We start from the raw sequence: 20,668 nt of genomic DNA, 5'->3' as shown, positions 1-20,668 counted from the left end.
GGCTTCATGTCACCAAAAGGCCTCAGTGATGGTGGCCAAGCAGAAGATGACAGCAGCAGCGGGGGAAGGTCACAGTTTTGAAAGCTATCGAAAGAAGTGTAAGGGAATGCTATGTGTAATTCACAGCACAGGTTTATATTTGTCACCTTTCTCCAGCTGCGATGGCTGAGTGTTACACACCCTCATGGATACCTCAGTGTCCGGTATCTGCTCCTGGGAGGAGTCATTGCCAGTTCCTGCATGTGGGGTGAGTCCTCCTGAAGTGTTGGGTGATGATGCTGAAGGAAATCTGCAAGCGGGAGCTTGAGCAATCACCATTGGCCAGGCCAGACCAGATCAGACCAGGCCAGGCCAGATCAGATCAGATCAGACCAGACCAGATCAGACCAGACCAGGCCAGACCAGATCAGGCCAAGCCAGACCAGACCAGATCAGGCCAGACTAGACCAGACCAGGCCAGGCCAGATCAGACCAGGCCAGGCCAGACCAGATCAGACCAGGCCAGGCCAGACCAGATCAGAACAGACCAGACCAGGCCAGACCAGACCAGACCAGGCCAGGCCAGACCAGATCAGACCAGGCCAGGCCAGACCAGATCAGAACAGACCAGACCAGGCCAGACCAGACCAGACCAGGCCAGGCCAGACCAGATCAGACCAGGCCGGGCCAGACCAGATCAGGCCAGGCCAGGCCAGACCAGACCAATTCAAGGAGTGACGAAAGGAGCAGTCTGTTTCTCGAGCAGCAGCACACCAACTGTCACGTCCAAGTTACTTATTCCGTGGTTTATATATTTGGTCAAATATGCAGTTTGCAAAATTACACGTTGAACTCTGAAAATTCATTTTTCCCTGTCCCAAAATGGGGCATGTTTCTGTGGGGTTTGCTGCCACCTTGCCTCTGTTATACTGACAGTGACTGGAAGTACCAAAGTCAGTGTCACTAATAGATTCTTTTCACTTACTCTGTCTCTTTTGCAGATCCCTCTGGCCACCTCATCTCCCAACCCCAAAGAATTCCCTTCTAACTTCCAGCACGTTCTTCCATAGTCATCCTTGCACAAGCCTTGTTCCCCTAAAGAAGCCCTCCCACTGTCTGTGTAACTCATGCCCACCCCTCACTCTCACACAAATCTTCAAAGCCAATACCACTGTCAATCAGTTGAGTATCCGTGTCTCCATTGGCCGCAGGCGATTGTTGCTTCCGAGGGAGGATTAAAACAACATTATCCATTGATCGGATCGAGTCCTCGGGGATATCAGGTGAGGAAGGATATCATGAAGGAATCGGAGCAGGCACGCCAGCTCACCCCGACTGTATCACGTGGAGAGAGCAGCGTGGCAGGGGGGTCAGGGTCTCTAGGCGTAGTAGGTGTCCGCTGTCACTGCCTGACAGTACATCGTCATGGCAAAGGTCAGCCCCACAACCTGAGGAGAGCAAGACAAGAAATTCATCAGTGACGACATGGGAAACTGCAGATTACACTGTAATATAAAGAGGGGCTGGATATAGAGATTACAGTACAGTATAAAGAGGGGCTGGATATAGAGATTACAGTACAGTATAAAGAGGGAGTGGATATAGAGATTACAGTACAGTATAAAGAGGGACTGGATATAGAGATTACAGTACAGTATAAAGAGGGACCGGATATAGAGATTACAGTACAGTATAAAGAGGGGCTGGATATAGAGATTACAGTACAGTATAAAGAGGGACCAGATATAGAGATTACAGTACAGTATAAAGAGGGACTGGATATAGAGATGACAGTACAATATAAAGAGGGGCCAGATATAGAGATTACAGTACAGTATAAAGAGGGACTGGATATAGAGATTACAGTACAGTATAAAGAGGGACTGGATATAGAGATTACAGTACAGTATAAAGAGGGACTGGATATAGAGATTACAGTACAGTATAAAGAGGGGCTGGATATAGTGATTACAGTACAGTATAAAGAGGGGCTGGATATAGAGATTACAGTACAGTATAAAGAGGGACTGGATATAGAGATTACAGTATATGTAAAGAGGGACCAGATATAGAGATTACAGTACAGTATAAAGAGGGACTGGATATAGAGATGACAGTACAGTATAAAGAGGGACTGGATATAGAGATTACAGTACAGTATAAAGAGGGGCTGGATATAGATATTACAGTACAGTATAAAGAGGGGCTGGATATAGAGATTACAGTACAGTATAAAGAGGGACTGGATATAGAGATTACAGTACAGTATAAAGAGGGACTGGATATAGAGATTACAGTACAGTATAAAGAGGGGCCAGATATAGAGATTACAGTACAGTATAAAGAGGGACTGGATATAGAGATTACAGTACAGTATAAAGAGGGGCCAGATATAGAGATTACAGTACAGTATAAAGAGGGACTGGATATAGAGATTACAGTACAGTATAAAAAGGGGCTGGATATAGAGATTACAGTACAGTATAAAGAGGGGCCAGATATAGAGATTACAGTACAGTATAAAGAGGGACTGGATATAGAGATTACAGTACAGTATAAAGAGGGACTGGATATAGAGATTACAGTACAGTAGAAAGAGGGACTGGATATAGAGATTACAGTACAGTATAAAGAGGGGCCAGATATAGAGATTACAGTACAGTATAAAGAGGGGCCGGATATAGAGATTACAGTACAGTATAAAGAGGGACTGGATATAGAGATTACAGTACAGTATAAAGAGGGGCTGGATATAGAGATGACAGTACAGTATAAAGAGGGACTGGATATAGAGATTACAGTACAGTATAAAGAGGGGCCAGATATAGAGATTACAGTACAGTATAAAGAGGGGCTGGATATAGAGATTACAGTACAGTATAAAGAGGGGCTGGATATAGAGATTACAGTACAGTATAAAGAGGGACTGGATATAGAGATTACAGTACAGTATAAAGAGGGGCCAGATATAGAGATTACAGTACAGTATAAAGAGGGACTGGATATAGAGATTACAGTACAGTATAAAGAGGGACTGGATATAGAGATTACAGTACAGTATAAAGAGGGACTGGATATAGAGATTATAGTACAGTATAAAGAGGGACTGGATATAGAGATTACAGTACAATATAAAGAGGGGCCAGATATAGAGATTACAGCACAGTATAAAGAGGGACTGGACAAAGAGATTACAGTACAGTATAAAGAGGGACTGGATATAGAGATTACAGTACAGTATAAAGAGGGACTGGATATAGAGATTACAGTACAGTATAAAGAGGGGCTGGATATAGAGATTACAGTACAGTATAAAGAGGGGCTGGATATAGAGATTACAGTACAGTATAAAGAGGGGCCAGATATAGAGATTACAGTACAGTATAAAGAGGGACCAGATATAGAGATTACAGTACAGTATAAAGAGGGACTGGATATAGAGATTACAGTACAGTATAAAGAGGGACTGGATATAGAGATTACAGTACAGTATAAAGAGGGGCTGGATATAGAGATTACAGTACAGTATAAAGAGGGGCTGGATATAGAGATTACAGTACAGTATAAAGAGGGACTGGATATAGAGATTACAGTACAGTATAAAGAGGGACTGGATATAGAGATTACAGTACAGTATAAAGAGGGGCCAGATATAGAGATTACAGTACAGTATAAAGAGGGACTGGATATAGAGATTACAGTACAGTATAAAGAGGGGCCAGATATAGAGATTACAGTACAGTATAAAGAGGGATTGGATATAGAGATTACAGTACAGTGTAAAGAGGGGCTGGATATAGAGATTACAGTACAGTATAAAGAGGGGCTGGATATAGAGATTACAGTACAGGATAAAGAGGGACTGGATATAGAGATTACAGTATAAAGAGGGACTGGATATAGAGATTACAGTACAGTATAAAGAGGGGCCAGATATAGAGATTACAGTACAGTATAAAGAGGGACTGGATATAGAGATTATAGTACAGTATAAAGAGGGGCTGGATATAGAGATTACAGTACAGTATAAAGAGGGACTGGATATAGAGATTACAGTACAGTATAAAGAGGGGCCAGATATAGAGATTACAGTACAGTATAAAGAGGGGCTGGATATAGAGATTACAGAACAGAATAAAGAGGGGCTGGATATAGAGATTACAGTACAGTATAAAGAGGGGCCAGATATAGAGATTACAGTACAGTATAAAGAGGGGACAGATATAGAGATTACAGTACAGTATAAAGAGGGGCCAGATATAGAGATTACAGTACAGTATAAAGAGGGGCCAGATATAGAGATTACAGTACTGTATAAAGAGGGGCCAGATATAGAGATTACAGTACAGTATAAAGAAGGGCCAGATATAGAGATTACAGTACAGTATAAAGAGGGACCAGATATAGAGATTACAGTACAGTATAAAGAGGGACTGGATATAGAGATTACAGTACATTATAAAGAGGGACCAGATATAGAGATTACAGTGCAGTATAAAGAGGGACTGGATATAGAGATTACAGTACAGTATAAAGAGGGACTGGATATAGAGATTACAGTACAGTATAAAGAGGGACTGGATATAGAGATTACAGTACAGTATAAAGAGGGACTGGATATAGAGATTACAGTACAGTATAAAGAGGGACTGGATATAGAGATTACAGTACAATATAAAGAGGGACTGGATATAGAGATTACAGTACAGTATAAAGAGGGACTGGATATAGAGATTACAGTACAGTATAAAGAGGGACTGGATATAGAGATTACAGTACAGTATAAAGAGGGGCCAGATATAGAGATTACAGTACAATATAAAGAGGGACTGGATATAGAGATTACAGTACAGTATAAAGAGGGACTGGATATAGAGATTACAGTACAGTATAAAGAGGGACTGGATATAGAGATTACAGTACAGTATAAAGAGGGACTGGATATAGAGATTACAGTACAGTATAAAGAGGGGCCAGATATAGAGATTACAGTACAGTATAAAGAGGGACTGGATATAGAGATTACAGTACAATATAAAGAGGGACTGGATATAGAGATTACAGTACAGTATAAAGAGGGGCCAGATATAGAGATTACAGTACAGTATAAAGAGGGACCAGATATAGAGATTACAATACAGTATAAAGAGGGACTGGATATAGAGATTACAGTACAGTATAAAGAGGGGCCAGATATAGAGATTACAGTACAGTATAAAGAGGGACCAGATATAGAGATTACAGTACAGTATAAAGAGGGCCAGATATAGAGATTACAGTACAGTATAAAGAGGGGCCAGATATAGAGATTACAGTACAGTATAAAGAGGGGCCAGATATAGAGATTACAGTACAGTATAAAGAGGGACCAGATATAGAGATTACAGTACAGTATAAAGAGGGGCCAGATATTGAGATTACAGTACAGTATAAAGAGGGGCCAGATATAACGATTACAATACAGTATAAAGAGGGGCCAGATATAGAGATTACAGTACAGTATAAAGAGGGGCCAGATATAGAGATTACAGTACAGTATAAAGAGGGGCCAGATATAGAGATTGCAGTACAGTATAAAGAGGGGCCGGATATAGAGATTACGGTACAGTATAAAGAGGGGCCAGATATAGAGATTACAGTACAGTATAAAGAGGGGCCTGATATATAGATTACAGTACAGTATAAAGAGGGTCCAGATATAGAGATTACAGTACAGTATAAAGAGCGGCCAGATATAGAGATTACAGTACAGTATAAAGAGGGGCCAGATATAGAGATTACAGTACAGTATAAAGAGGGACCAGATATAGAGATTACAGTGCAGTATAAAGAGGGGCCAGATATAGAGATTACAGTACAGTATAAAGAGGCACCAGATATAGAGATTACAGTACAGTATAAAGAGGGACTGGATGTAGAGATTACAGTACAATATAAAGAGGGACTGGATATAGAGATTAAAGTACAGTATAAAGAGGGACTGGACATAGAGATTACAGTACAGTATAAAGAGGGACTGGATATAGAGATTACAGTACAATATAAAGAGTACCGGATATAGAGATTACAGTACAGTATAAAGAGGGACTGGATATAGAGATTACAGTACAATATAAAGAGGGACTGGATATAGAGATTACAGTACAGTATAAAGAGGGACCAGATATAGAGATTACAGTACAGTATAAAGAGGGGCCAGATATAGAGATTACAGTACAGTATAAAGAGGGGCCAGATATAGAGAGTACGGTACAATATATAGCGGGGCCAGATATAGAGATTACAGTACAGTATAAAGAGGGGCCAGATATAGAGATTATAGTACAGTATAAAGAGGGGCCAGATATAGAGATTACAGTACAGTATAAAGAGGGGCCAGATATAGAGATTACAGTACAGTATAAAGAGGGGCCAGATATAGAGATTACAGTACAGTATAAAGAGGGACTGGATATAGAGATTACAGTACAGTATAAAGAGGGACTGGATATAGAGATTACAGTACAGTATAAAGAGGGACTGGATATAGAGATTACAGTACAATATAAAGAGTACCGGATATAGAGATTACAGTACAGTATAAAGAGGGGCCAGATATTGAGATTACAGTACAGTATAAAGAGGGTCCAGATATAGAGATTACAGTACAGTATAAAGAGGGGCCAGATATAGAGATTACAGTACAGTGTAAAGAGGGGCTAGATATAGAGATTGCAGTACAGTATAAAGAGGGGCCAGATATAGAGATTACAGTACAGTATAAAGAGGGGCCAGATATAGAGATTACAGTACAGTATAAAGAGGGGCTGGATATAGAGATTACAGTACAGTATAAAGAGGGGCCGGATATAGAGATTACAGTGCAGGATAAAGAGGGGCCAGATATAGAGATTACAGTACAGTATAAAAGGGGCCAAATATAGAGATTACAGTACAGTATAAAGAGGGACTGGACATAGAGATTACAGTACAGTATAAAGAGGGACAGGATATAGAGATTACAGTACAGTATGAAGAGGGGCCAGATATAGAGATTACAGTACAGTATAAAGAGGGGCTGGATATAGAGATTACAGTACAGTATAAAGAGGGACCGGATATAGAGATTACAGTACAGTATAAAGAGGGGCCAGACATAGAGATTCCAGTACAGTATCAAGAGGGGCCAGATATTGAGATTACATTACAGTATAAAGAGGGACTGGATAGAGAGATTACAGTACAGTATAAAGAGGGGCCAGATATAGAGATTACAGTACAGTATAAAGAGGGGCCAGATATAGAGATTACATTACAGTATAAAGAGGGGCCAGATATAGAGATTACAGTACAGTATAAAGAGGGGCCAGATATAGAGATTACAGTACAGTCTAAAGAGGGGCCAGATATAGAGATTACAGTACAGTATAAAGAGGGGCCAGATATAGAGATTACAGTACAGTATAAAGAGGGGCCAGATATAGAGATTACAGTGCAGTATAAAGAGGGGCCAGATATAGAGATTACAGTACAGTCTAAAGAGGGGCCAGATATAGAGATTACAGTACAGTATAAAGAGGGGCCAGATATAGAGATTACAGTACAGTATAAAGAGGGGCCAGATATAGAGATTACAGTGCAGTATAAAGAGGGGCCAGATATAGAGATTACAGTACAGTATAAAGAGGGGCCAGATATTGAGATTACGGTACCATATAAAGAGGGGCCAGATATAGAGATTACAGTACAGTATAAAGAGGGGCCAGATATAGAGATTACAGTACAGTATAAAGAGGGGCCAGATATAGAGATTACAGTACAGTATAAAGAGGGGCCAGATATAGAGATTACAGTACAGTATAAAGAGGGGCCAGATATAGAGATTACAGTACAGTATAAAGAGGGGCCAGATATAGAGATTACAGTACAGTATAAAGAGGGTCCAGATATAGAGATTACAGTACAGTATAAAGAGGGGCCAGATATAGAGATTACAGTACAGTGTAAAGAGGGGCCAGATATAGAGATTGCAGTACAGTATAAAGAGGGGCTGGATATAGAGATTACAGTACAGTATAAAGAGGGGCCGGATATAGAGATTACAGTACAGGATAAAGAGGGGCCAGATATAGAGATTACAGTACAGTCTAAAAAGGGGCCAAATATAGAGATTACAGTACAGTATAAAGAGGGACTGGACATAGAGATTACAGTACAGTATAAAGAGGGACAAGATATAGAGATTACAGTACAGTATGAAGAGGGGCCAGATATAGAGATTACAGTACAGTATAAAGAGGGGCTGGATATAGAGATTACAGTACAGTATAAAGAGGGACCGGATATAGAGATTAGAGTACAGTATAAAGAGGGGCCAGACATAGAGATTACAGTACAGTATAAAGAGGGGCCAGATATTGAGATTACAGTACAGTATAAAGAGGGACTGGATAGAGAGATTACAGTACAGTATAAAGAGGGGCCAGATATAGAGATGACAGTACAGTATAAAGAGGGGCCAGATATAGAGATTACATTACAGTATAAAGAGGGGCCAGATATAGAGATTACAGTACAGTATAAAGAGGGGCCAGATATAGAGATTACAGGACAGTATAAAGAGGGGCCAGATATAGAGATTACAGTACAGTATAAAGAGGGGCCAGATATAGAGATTACAGTACAGTATAAAGAGGGGCCAGGTATAGAGATTACAGTGCAGTATAAAGAGGGGCCAGATATAGAGATTACAGTACAGTATAAAGAGGGGCCAGATATTGAGATTACGGTACCATATAAAGAGGGGCCAGATATAGAGATTACAGTACAGTATAAAGAGGGGCCAGATATAGAGATTACAGTACAGTATAAAGAGGGGCCAGATATAGAGATTACAGTACAGTATAAAGAGGGGCCAGATATAGAGATTACAGTACAGTATAATGAGGGGCCAGATATAGAGATTACAGTACAGTATAAAGAGGGGCCAGATATAGAGATTACAGTACAGTATAAAGAGGGGCCAGATATAGAGATTACAGTACAGTATAAAGAGGGGCCAGATATATAGATTACAGTACAGTATAAAGAGGGACCAGATATAGAGATTACAGTACAGTATAAAGAGGGGCCAGATATAACGATTACAATACAGTATAAAGAGGGGCCAGATATAGAGATTACAGTACAGTATAAAGAGGGGCCAGATATAGAGATTACAGTACAGTATAAAGATGGGCCGGATATAGAGATTACAGTACAGTATAAAGAGGGGCCAGGTATAGAGATTACAGTACAGTATAAAGAGGGGCCTGATATAGAGATTACAGTACAGTATAAAGAGGGTCCAGATATAGAGATTACAGTACAGTATAAAGAGGGGCCAGATATAGAGATTACAGTACAGTATAAAGAGGGGCCAGATATAGAGATTACAGTACAGTATAAAGAGGGACCAGATATAGAGATTACAGTGCAGTATAAAGAGGCACCAGATATAGAGATTACAGTACAGTATAAAGAGGGACCAGATATAGAGATTACAGTACAGTATAAAGAGGGGCCAGATATAGATATTACAGTACAGTATAAAGAGGGGCCAGAGAAAGAGATTACAGTACAGTATAAAGAGGGGCCAGATATAGAGATTACAGTACAGTATAAAGTGGGGCCGGATATAGAGATTACAGTACAGTATAAAGAGGGACCAGATATAGAGATTACAGTACAGTATAAAGAGGGACCAGATATAGAGTTTACAGTACAGTATAAAGAGGGGCCAGATATTGAGATGACAGTACAGTATAAAGAGGGGCCAGATATAGAGATTACAGTACAGTATAAAGAGGGGCCAGATATAGCGATTACAGTACAGTATAAAGAGGGGCCAGATATAGAGATTACAGTACAGTATAATGAGGGGCTAGATATAGAGATTACAGTACAGTATGAAGAGGGGCCAGATATAGAGATTACAGTACAGTATAAAGAGGGGCCAGATATTGAGATTACAGTACAGTATAAAGAGGGGCCAGATATAGAGATTACAGTACAGTATAAAGAGGGGCCAGATATAGAGATTACAGTACAGTCTAAAGAGGGGCCAGATATAGAGATTACAGTACAGTATAAAGCGGGGCCATATGTTGAGATTACAGTACAGTCTAAAGAGGGGCCAGATATAGAGATTACAGTACAGTATAAAGAGGGGCCAGATATAACGATTACAATACAGTATAAAGAGGGGCCAGATATAGAGATTACAGTACAGTATAAAGAGGGGCCAGATATAGAGATTACAGTGCTGTATAAAGAGGGGCCAGATATAGAGATTACCGTACAATATAAAGAGGGGCCAGATATAGAGATTACAGTACAGTATAAAGAGGGGCCAGATATAGAGATTACAGTGCAGAATAAAGAGGGGCCAGATATAGAGATTACAGTAGAATATAAAGAGGGGCCAGATATAGAGATTACAGTACAGTATAAAGAGGGGCCAGATATAGAGATTACAGTACAGTATAAAGAGGGGCCAGATATAGAGATTACAGTACAGTATAAAGAGGGGCCAGATACAGAGATTACAGTACAGTATAAAGAGGGACCAGATATAGAGATTACAGTACAGTATAAAGAGGGGCCAGATATAGAGATTACAGTACAGTATAAAGAGGGGCCAGATATAGAGATTACAGTACAGTATAAAGAGGGGCCAGATATAGAGATTACAGCACAGTGTAAAGAGGGACCGGATATCGAGATTACAGTACAGTATAAAGAGGGGCCAGGTATTGAGATTACAGTACAGTATAAAGAGGGACTGGATATAGAGATTACAGTACAGTATAAAGAGGGGCCAGATATAGAGATTACAGTACAGTATAAAGAGGGGCCAGATATAGAGATTACAGTACAGTATAAAGAGGGGCCATATATAGAGATTACAGTACAGTATAAAGAGGGGCCAGATATAGCGATTACAGTACGGTATTAAATGGGGCTCGGTGTAGAGATTACAGTGCAATATAAAGAGGGACCGGATATAGGGATTACAGTATAAAGAGGGCCGGATATAGAGCTTGCAGTACAGTATAAAGATGGGCTGATCATAGAGATTACAGTACAGTATAAAGAGGGCCATTAATAGAGATTACAGTGCAATATAAAGATCGCCAGATACTGAGATTACAGTACAGTATAAAGAGGGGCCAGTTATAGAGATTACACTGCAATATAAAGAGGGCCAGATATTGAGATTACAGTGCAATATAAAGAGGGCCAGATACAGAGATTACAGTACAGTATAAAGAGGGGCTGGATATAGAGATTACAGTACAGTATAAGGAGAGGCTGGATATAGAGATTACAGTACAGTATAAAGAGGGGCCAGATATAGAGATTACAGTATGAAGAGGGACTGGATATAGAGATTAAAAGACAGGATAAAGTGGGGCTGGATTTAGAGATTGCAGAACAATATAAAGAGGACCGGATATAAAGATTACAGAACAGTATAAAGAGGGACCAGATATAGAGATTACAGTACAGTATAAAGAGGGCCGGATATAGAGATTACAGTACAGTGTAAAGAGGGGCTGGATATAGAGATTACAGTACAATGTAAAGAGGGACCAGATATAGAGATTACAGTACAATATAAAGAGGGACCAGATATAGAGATTACAGTACAATATAAAGAGGGACCAGATATAGAGATTACAGTACAATATAAAGAGGGACCAGATATAGAGATTACAGTACAATATAAAGAGGGACCAGATATAGAGATTACAGTACAGTATAAAGAGGGGCCAGATATAGAGATTACAGTACAGTATAAAGAGGGGCCGGATATAGAGATTACAGTACAATATAAAGAGGGACCAGATATAGAGATTACAGTACAATATAAAGAGGGACCAGATATAGAGATTACAGTACAATATAAAGAGGGACCAGATATAGAGATTACAGAACAGTATAAAGTGGGGCTGGATATAGAGATTACAGTACAATATAAAGAGGGACCAGATATAGAGATTACAGTACAGTATAAAGAGGACCGGATATAGAGATTACAGTACAGTATAAAGAGGGACTGGATATAGAGATTACAGTACAGTATAAAGAGGGGCCAGATATAGAGATTACAGTACAGTATAAAGAGGGGCCAGATATAGAGATTACAGTACCTTATAAAGAGGGACCAGATATAGAGATTACAGTCCAGTATAAAGAGGGACCAGATATAGAGATTACAGTACAGTATAAAGAGGGGCCAGATATAGAGATTACAGTACAGTATAAAGAGGACCGGATATAGAGATTACAGTACAGTATAAAGAGGGACTGGATATAGAGATTACAGTACAGTATAAAGAGGGACCAGATATAGAGATTACAGTACAGTATAAAGAGGGGCTGGATATAGAGATTACAGTACAGTATAAAGAGGGACCAGATATAGAGATTACAGTACAGTATAAAGAGGGGCCAGATATAGAGATTACAGTACAGTATAAAGAGGGACCAGATATAGAGATTACAGTACAGTATAAAGAGGGGCCAGATATAGAGATTACAGTACAGTATAAAGAGGGACCAGATATAGAGATTACAGTACAATATAAAGAGGGACCAGATATAGAGATTACAGAACAGTATAAAGAGGGGCTGGATATAGAGATTACTGTACAATATAAAGAGGGACCAGATATAGAGATTACAGTACAGTATAAAGAGGACCGGATATAGAGATTACAGTACAGTATAAAGAGGGACTGGATATAGAGATTACAGTACAGTATAAAGAGGGGCCAGATATAGAGATTACAGTACAGTATAAAGAGGGGCCAGATATAGAGATTACAGTATAGTATAAAGAGGGACCAGATATAGAGATTACAGTCCAGTATAAAGAGGGACCAGATATAGAGATTACAGTACAGTATAAAGAGGGACCAGATATAGAGATTACAGTACAGTATAAAGAGGGGCCAGATATAGAGATTACAGTACAGTATAAAGAGGGACCAGATATAGAGATTACAGTACAGTATAAAGAGGGACCTTCCTTCTCGCAGGTGCAGGATCGACAGGTGACGAGCAGGGCCTGTGTCACCCCTGTCGGACAGTCTGTTCGAAGGCACGGCTCACCTGGCCATGATACCTGGGAATGGGCTGCCGAACCTCTGCTCGGGCTCAGACACAAAAAATGAGTACTGGGCATGGTATCAGAGGCTGTGAAACCATCACCTAGTGAAACAGAGCTCTTTCTGGACAGGGAAACATTTGGACAAAAGACAGGGGGCGATTGAGAACGTGTGTTTCCCTTTTAATTTGGCACAACACAATGATTTAAATCACATGGAAACTCACCACCCTGTCCCCTGTCCATCACATTGTCCTGACAGATCCTTTTTAGATTGGGGAGAGGGAACCTCAAGAGCTGCCAGTCAATCGTCTCTTCAACAAATATCGCTCTGTAACACACCACGGGCAGGGCTGGTGCCAGCTGATTCACATCGCCACCCGGCTGCCATCATCAGGCGGGCGGCTGTCATTCACCCTCGACTCGGTGAGATGTCATTGGATGGCACCTCCCAGTGACCGAGTGATACCATTCCCACTGGGCTTCAGGGGACAACTTTGTGGGGTCGGCTTCAACCTTGGACGGTGGATAATTAATTCCCGGCAACACAGCAGAGCCGTTCCTTACGTTTTCCAGAGCGGATGTGCGAAAGGGGGAAAAATGTTTGAGTTCAGCAACTCCAGGAACGGGGAAACACGAGAAATGGACCAAGAGAAACCGACTCTCAGCTGCAAACGGTGCTTGGCAGTAAAATGACTTACCTGGACCAGGGCTGTACAAAGTCCGAAGATCCCCACTGCCAGCAGGTTGTCCTGAAGCCACATCTTGACTCTTTCGTAGCAGGCCTGTTGAAAAGGACACAGCTGCCCATTACTACCAGACTCCAGTGTGGAGCTATATTTCGTGCGGAGCTGAATTTCACATTCAGTTTGAGGGAGAGAAGAGCAAGTCTAAGTCTAGTGTTTCAAACCTAAATAAGGGCAAATATGAGGGCATGAAGACAGAGCTGGATAAAGTGAACTGGGAAATTAGGTTAAGGGATAGGTCAGTAGAGATGCAGTGGCAGACATTTAATGAGATATTTCATAACACTCAGCAAAGATACATTCCAGTGAGAAAGAAAGACTCTAGGGGAAGGATGTACCATCCATGGCTAACGAAGGAAGTTAAAGATAGTATCAAATTGAAAGAAAAAGCATACAATTCCGCGAAGATTAGTGGCAGGTCAGAAGATTGGTCAGAATGTAAAAACCAGCAAAGAATGACTAAAAGAATAATACAGAGGGAGAAATTAGAGCATGAGAGAAAGCTAGCGAGAGATATAAAAACAGATAGTAAGAGTTTCTACAGGTATTTCAAAAGGAAGAGAGTAAGTAAAGTGAGCATTGGTCCTCTAGAGAGTGAGTCTGGGGAATTAATAATGGAGAATAAAGAAATGGCGGATGAATTGAACAGATGTTTTGTGTCCGTCTTCACTGTAGAGGATACAAATAACATGCCAGAAATAATTGTGAATCAAGAGGTGAAAGGGAGGGAGGAACTTAAAACATTTACAATCAGTGGGGAAAGGGTTCTGAAAAAAATATTAGAACTAAAAGCTGACAAGTCCTCAGGTCCTGACGGACTTCATCCTAGGGTCTTAAAAGAAGTGGCTGCAGAGATAGTAGATGCATTGGTATTAATTTTCCAAAATTCCTGAGATTCAGATTGGAAAATAGCAAATGTAACTCCTCTATTCAAGAAAGGAGGGAGACAGAAAGCAGGAAACTACAGGCCAGTTAGCTTAACATCTGTGATAGGGAAAATGCTAGAATCTATTATTAAGGAGGTTATAGCAGGGCACTTAGAAAATCTCAATACAATCAGGCAAAATCAACACGGCTTTGTGAAAGGGAAATCGTGTTTGACTAATTTATTCGAGTTCTTTGAGGAAATAACAAGCAACGTGGATAATGGGGATCCTGTGGATAAAGGGGATCCTGTGGATAATGGGGATCCTGTGGATAAAGGGGATCCTGTGGATGTGGTGTACTTGGATTTCCAGAAGGCTTTTGACAAGGTGCCACATCAAAGGCTACTACACAAAGTAAGAGCCCATGGTGTAGGGGGTAACATATTAGCATGGATAAAGAATTGATTAGCTGACAGGAAACAGAGAGTAGGCATAAATGGGTCATTTTCAGGTTGGAAAGATGTAATGAGTGGAGAGCCACAGGGATCAGTGCTTGGGCCTCAACTATTTACAATCTATAATCAATGACTTGGATGAAGGGACCGAATGTATGGTTTGCTAAATTTGCTGATGACACAAAGGTAGGTAGGAAAATAAGTTGTGAAGAGGACATAAGGAGTCTGCAAAGGGATATAGACAGGTTAAGTGAGTGGGCAAAAATTTGACAGATGGAGTATAATGTGGGAAAATGTGAACTTGTCCACTTTGGCAGGAGGAATAGAAAAGCAGTATATTATTTAAATGGAGAGAGAATGCAGAACTCTGAGGTACAGAGAGATCTGGGTGTCCTAGTACATGAATCACAAAAAGTTAACATGCAGGTACAGCAAGTGATTAGGAAGGCAAATGGAATGTTGTCATTTATTGCAAGGGATGGAATATAAAAGTAGAGATGTTTTGCTACAGTTGTCCAGGGCATTGGTGAGACCACATCTGGAATACTGTGTGTAGTTTTGGTCTCCTTATTTAAGAAAGGACATAATTGCTTTAGAGGCGGTTCAGAGAAGATTCACTCGACTGATTCCTGGGATGAGGGGGTTATCTTATGAGGAAAGGTTGGACAAGTTGGGCCTGTATACACTGGAGTTTAGAAGAATGAGAGGTGATCTTATTGAAACATAGAAGATCCTGAGGGGACTAGAAGGGGTAGATGCTGAGAGGATGTTTCCCCTTGTGGGAGAGACTGGAACTAGGGGTCACAGTTTAAAAATAAGGGGTCTCCCGTTTATAACGGAGATGAGGATCAGTTTTTTCTCTCAGAGGGTCATGAATCTGTGGAACTCCCTTCCCCAGAGAGCGGGGGAGGCAGGGTCATTGAATATTTTTAAGGCTGAGTTGGATAGATTCCCGATTAACAAGGGAGTCAAAGGCTATAGTAGGTAGACCAGAAAGTAGAGTTGAGGTCACAATCAGATCAGCCATGATCTTATCAAATGGCAGAGAAGGCTCGAGGGGCCGAATGGCCTACTCCTGCTCTTAATTCGTATGTTCGTATGCTCAGCCTATGTGGGCTGGTAGCTCTGTGGGTTAAATCTACACTGGCACTAACCCCTGCACACCACAAAGACCCCCAGTTCAATTCCCAGCTGATCTCAGCCATGGCGAGAGCCAGTGGACTCAGAGCTCTGGGCTCGGGAAAGAGAAGAAAACAAGCACCTGATCACTTCCCAACAACTCTTCCAAAGAGCCGGCACAGGCACGATGGGTCGAACGGCCTCCTTCTGTGCTGTAAGATTCTATGATTCTAACCCCTGTTGGACAGCGTGCGAAGGAATGTTGGGTGAGGTCCAGGCTATGATGCTCCACACAGTTGAATAGCCTGCTGACACTCGCTGTCTAACACGCACATCAGGATGAGCACTTCAGAGGGGGTGAGTGGAACTCGGGAACCAGACCCCAGCGATGAGTTTACATCCTCACCTTTACCTTCAGCAGGGGGAGGGGCAAACACTTCTCGTGCTTGGGGTGTCGCAGGATGTTTTGCTATCTATCAGTGCCTTCTTTACAGTCCCGTTATCTCACCGACAACAACAACTTGTATTTATACAGGGCCTTTAACATAGTAAAACGTCCCAAGGGGCTTCACAGGAACGATTATCAAACAATCTGACTCCGAGCCACATGAAGAGATAGTAGGACAGGTGACCAAAAGCTTGGTCAAAGAAGGAGGTTTTAAGGAGCATCTCAAAGGAGGAGAGAGAGGTAGAGAGGCGGAGTTATAGGGAGGGAATTCCAGAGCTGAGGGCCTCGGCAGCTGCAGGCACGGCCATTAATGGTGGGGCGATTAAAATCAGGGATGCGCAAGAGGCCAGAATTGTAGGAGTGCCGCGATCTCGGAAGGTTGTAGGGCTGGAGGAGGGAGAAAGGGAGGGGTGAGGTCATGGAGGGATTTGAAAACAAGGATGAGAATTTTTAAATCAAGGTGTTCCCGGAGCAGGAGCCAACGTAGGTCAGCGAGCATTGGGGTGATGGGTGAACGGGACGGTGAGAGTTAGGGTACGGGCAAGCCTTTTATCCTCAAACGCATATTTTTTGGGTGAGTCTTAAGCAGATTTGGCAGACGTCAAATCAGGTACAGCAAACTGTGTGTGGTTCCCTGGCACGGAGGGAAGCTTGGATGTTTACCAGCTGGCCTGCCTTGCCCGTGTTCAAAAATGTGCCCATGTATAGTCGATATCCAGCCAATGGGACTTAGAACGGACCAATTAAATTATCTGCTTGTAACCGACAGCCCAGTGCATTTGGAACCAGTGGAACGCCCCAGGCAGCTCCCGAGCATTCATGCTATTTTTACACTGCGCCTTCATTCATTATTCATCTCCCTTTTTTTCTCTACCGTTTGTTCATCGTTCAGCTTTTTTGATTTACTGTCACAAAACAACAACAATGTGCGTTTATATAGAGCCTTTAACGTAGGAAAATCTCCCAAAATGCTTCACAGAAATGGACGCTGAGCCAAACAAGGAGATATTCGGAGGGGTGACCAAAAGCTCGGTCAAAGAGGTGGGTTTTAAAGAAGGACTTAAAAGGAGGAGAGGGAGGTGGAGAGGTGAAGGGGGGTTTTAGGGAAAGAATTCCAGTGCGTGGGACCTGGCTAGCTGAAGGCATGGCCACCAATAGTGAGGAGAACCAAGTGGGGGATGCCCAAAAGGCCAGAATGAGAGGAACGGAGAGTTTGGGGTTGTGGGGTGTAGGGATGGAGGAGGTTATCGAGATAGGGAGAGGCGAGGCCAAGGAGGGATTTAAACATGAGGATGAGAATTTTAAATTTGAGGCATTGGTGGACTGGGAGCCAACGTAGGTCAGTGAGCACAGGGTGATGGGGTGAACGGACTGCTGGGGAATGGGATATGGACAGCAGAGTCTTGGATGAGCGAGGGCCAAAGTCACAGCTTCGGTTTTCCCGATGTTAAGCTGGAGGAAATTGTGACTCCTGCAGGACTGGATGTGGGACAAGCAACCTGACAACACAGAGGGAATGGAAGGGTGGAGAGAGGTGGTGGAGAGGTAGAGGCGGGTGTCTCCAGGATACGTGTAGAAACTGGGCCTATGTCATGGCTGATGTCACCGAGGGGCAGCATGCAGAGGAGAACTAGGAGAGGGCCAAGGGTAGATCCTTGGGGTACTCCAGAGGCAACAGAGCGGAGATGGGAAGAGGAGCCACTGCAGGAGAGTTTCTGACTACTACTGCATAGGTAAGAGTGGAACCAGGTGAGCGCAGTCCCACCCAGCTGGAGGGAACGCATTGGAGGAGGATAGTGTGGTCACAGAGTGTGAGGAGGGAGAGTGCACCATGGTCACAGAGTGTGAGGAGGGAGAGTGCACCATGGTCACAGAGAGTGAGGAGGGAGAGTGCACCATGGTCACAGAGAGTGAGGAGGGAGAGTGCACCATGGTCACAGATAGTGAGGAGGGAGAGTGCACCATGGTCACAGAGAGTGAGGAGGGAGAGTGCACCATGGTCACAGAGAGTGAGGAGGGAGAGTGCACCATGGTCACAGATAGTGAGGAGGGAGAGTGCACCATGGTCACAGATAGTGAGGAGGGAGAGTGCACCATGGTCACAGAGTGTGAGGAGGGAGAGTGCACCATGGTCACAGAGAGTGAGGAGGGAGAGTGCACCATGGTCACAGAGTGTGAGGAGGGAGAGTGCACCATGGTCACAGAGAGTGAAGAGGGATAGTGCACCATGGTCACAGTCACAGCGGACATAGTTTGTGACTTTGATTGGGGCCGCTTCAGTACTGTGTCAGAGGCGGAATCCTGATTGGAGGGGTTCAAACATGGAGTTGCGGGTAAGATGGGCCTGGATTTAGGAGATGACAAAACGTTCAAGGACCTTGGAGAGGAAAGGGAGGTTGGAGATAGGGCGGTAGTTTGCAAGGACAGAGGGGTCAAGGGTGGGTGATGATGCAGATTTGGAAGATGAAGGGGGCAGTACCTGAGGAGAGGGAACTATTTACAATATCAGCCAACATGGGGCCAGGAAGGGAGGTTGGGTGGTCAGCAGTTTACTGGGAATGGGCTCGAGAGAAATTATATGGGGAGATAGGAGAGAAACGAGAGAAAGATGCGATTAGGCAGAGTCAACATGTTTTTGTGAAAGGGAAATCGTGTTTGACAAATTTATTCGAGTTTTTTGAGGGTGTAACTTGCAGGGTAGATAAAGGGGAACCAGTGGATGGCGTATATTTGGATATTCAAAAGGCATTTGATAAGGTGCCACAGAAAAGGTTGTTACACAAGATAAGGTCTCATGGGTAGAGGATTGGTTAAAGGACAGAAAACAGAGAGTAGGGATAAACGGGTCATTTTCAGGCTGTAACCAGTGGGGTGCCTCAAGGATCAGTGCTTGGGCCTCAGCTATTTACAATCTATATTAATGATTTAGATGAAGGGACCGAGTGTAATGTATCCAAGTTTGTTGACGATACAAAGATTGGTGGAAAGTAAGCTGTGAGGAGGACACAAAGAGTCTGCAAAGGGATATAGACAGGTTAAGTGAGTAGGCGAGAAGGTGGTCGATGGAGTATAATGTGGGGAAATGTGAGGTTATTCACTTTGATAGGAAGAATAGAAAAACAGAACATTTTTAAATGGTGAGAAACTATTAAATGTTGGTGTTGAGAGAGACTTGGGTGTCCTGGTACAAGAAATACAAAAAGTTAGTATGCAGGTGCAGCAAGTAATTAGGAAGGTAAATGATATGTTGGCCTTTATTGCAAGGGGGTTGGAGTATAAGAGTAAGGAAGTCTTGCTGCAGTTGTACAGGGCTTTGGTGAGACCTCACCTGGAGTACTGTGTACAGATTTGGTCTCCTTACCTAAGGAAGGATATACTTGCCTTAGAGATGATGCAACGGAGGTTCATTAAATTGATTCCTGGGATGAGAGGGTTGTCCTATGAGGAGAGATTGAGTAGAATGGGCCTATACTCTCTGGAGTTTAGAAGAATGAGAGGTGATCTCATCGAAACATATAAGATTCTGAGAGGGCTTGACAGCGTAGATGCTGAGAGGTTGTTTCCCCTGGCTGGAGAGTCTGGAACGAGGGGACATAGTCTCAGGATAAGGGGTCGGCCATTTAGGACTGAGATGAGAAGGAATTTCTTCACTCAGAGGGTTGTGAATCTTTGGAATTCTCTACCCCAGAGGGCTGTGGGTGCTCAGTTGTTGAGTATATTCAAGACTGAGATCGATAGATTGTTGGACTCTAGGGGAATCAAGGGATATGGGAATCAGGCAGGAAAGTGGAGTTGAGGTAGAAGATCAGCCATGATCTGATTGAATGGCGGAGCAGGCTTACGGGGCCGTATGGCCTGCTCCTGCTCCTATTTCTTATGTTCTTATGAGTTCAGGGCTAGGGCAGGGGGGAACCGTCGGGGAA

General features: G+C 42.5%; 1 protein-coding gene across 1 annotated transcript in view; it reads right to left on the bottom strand.

The window, feature by feature from the left end:
* Window positions 1-1,358: 1,358 nt before the first annotated feature.
* Window positions 1,359-20,668, bottom strand: part of LOC137327658 (tetraspanin-4-like) — a 314,133-nt gene continuing 294,823 nt past the window's right edge. Inside the window, exons 6-7 of the mRNA XM_067993460.1 lie at window positions 13,813-13,896; window positions 1,359-1,427 (exon numbers count right to left, since the gene is read on the bottom strand). Of these exons, the coding sequence (XP_067849561.1) occupies window positions 1,359-1,427; window positions 13,813-13,896 (153 nt within the window). The remainder of the gene's footprint in view (window positions 1,428-13,812; window positions 13,897-20,668) is intronic.

Source organism: Heptranchias perlo, chromosome 12 (genome assembly GCF_035084215.1).
Source record: "Heptranchias perlo isolate sHepPer1 chromosome 12, sHepPer1.hap1, whole genome shotgun sequence".
NCBI lineage: Eukaryota > Metazoa > Chordata > Chondrichthyes > Hexanchiformes > Hexanchidae > Heptranchias > Heptranchias perlo.
Note: the sequence above shows the minus strand (reverse complement) of the source record. Positions and strands in the feature narration are given on the sequence as shown.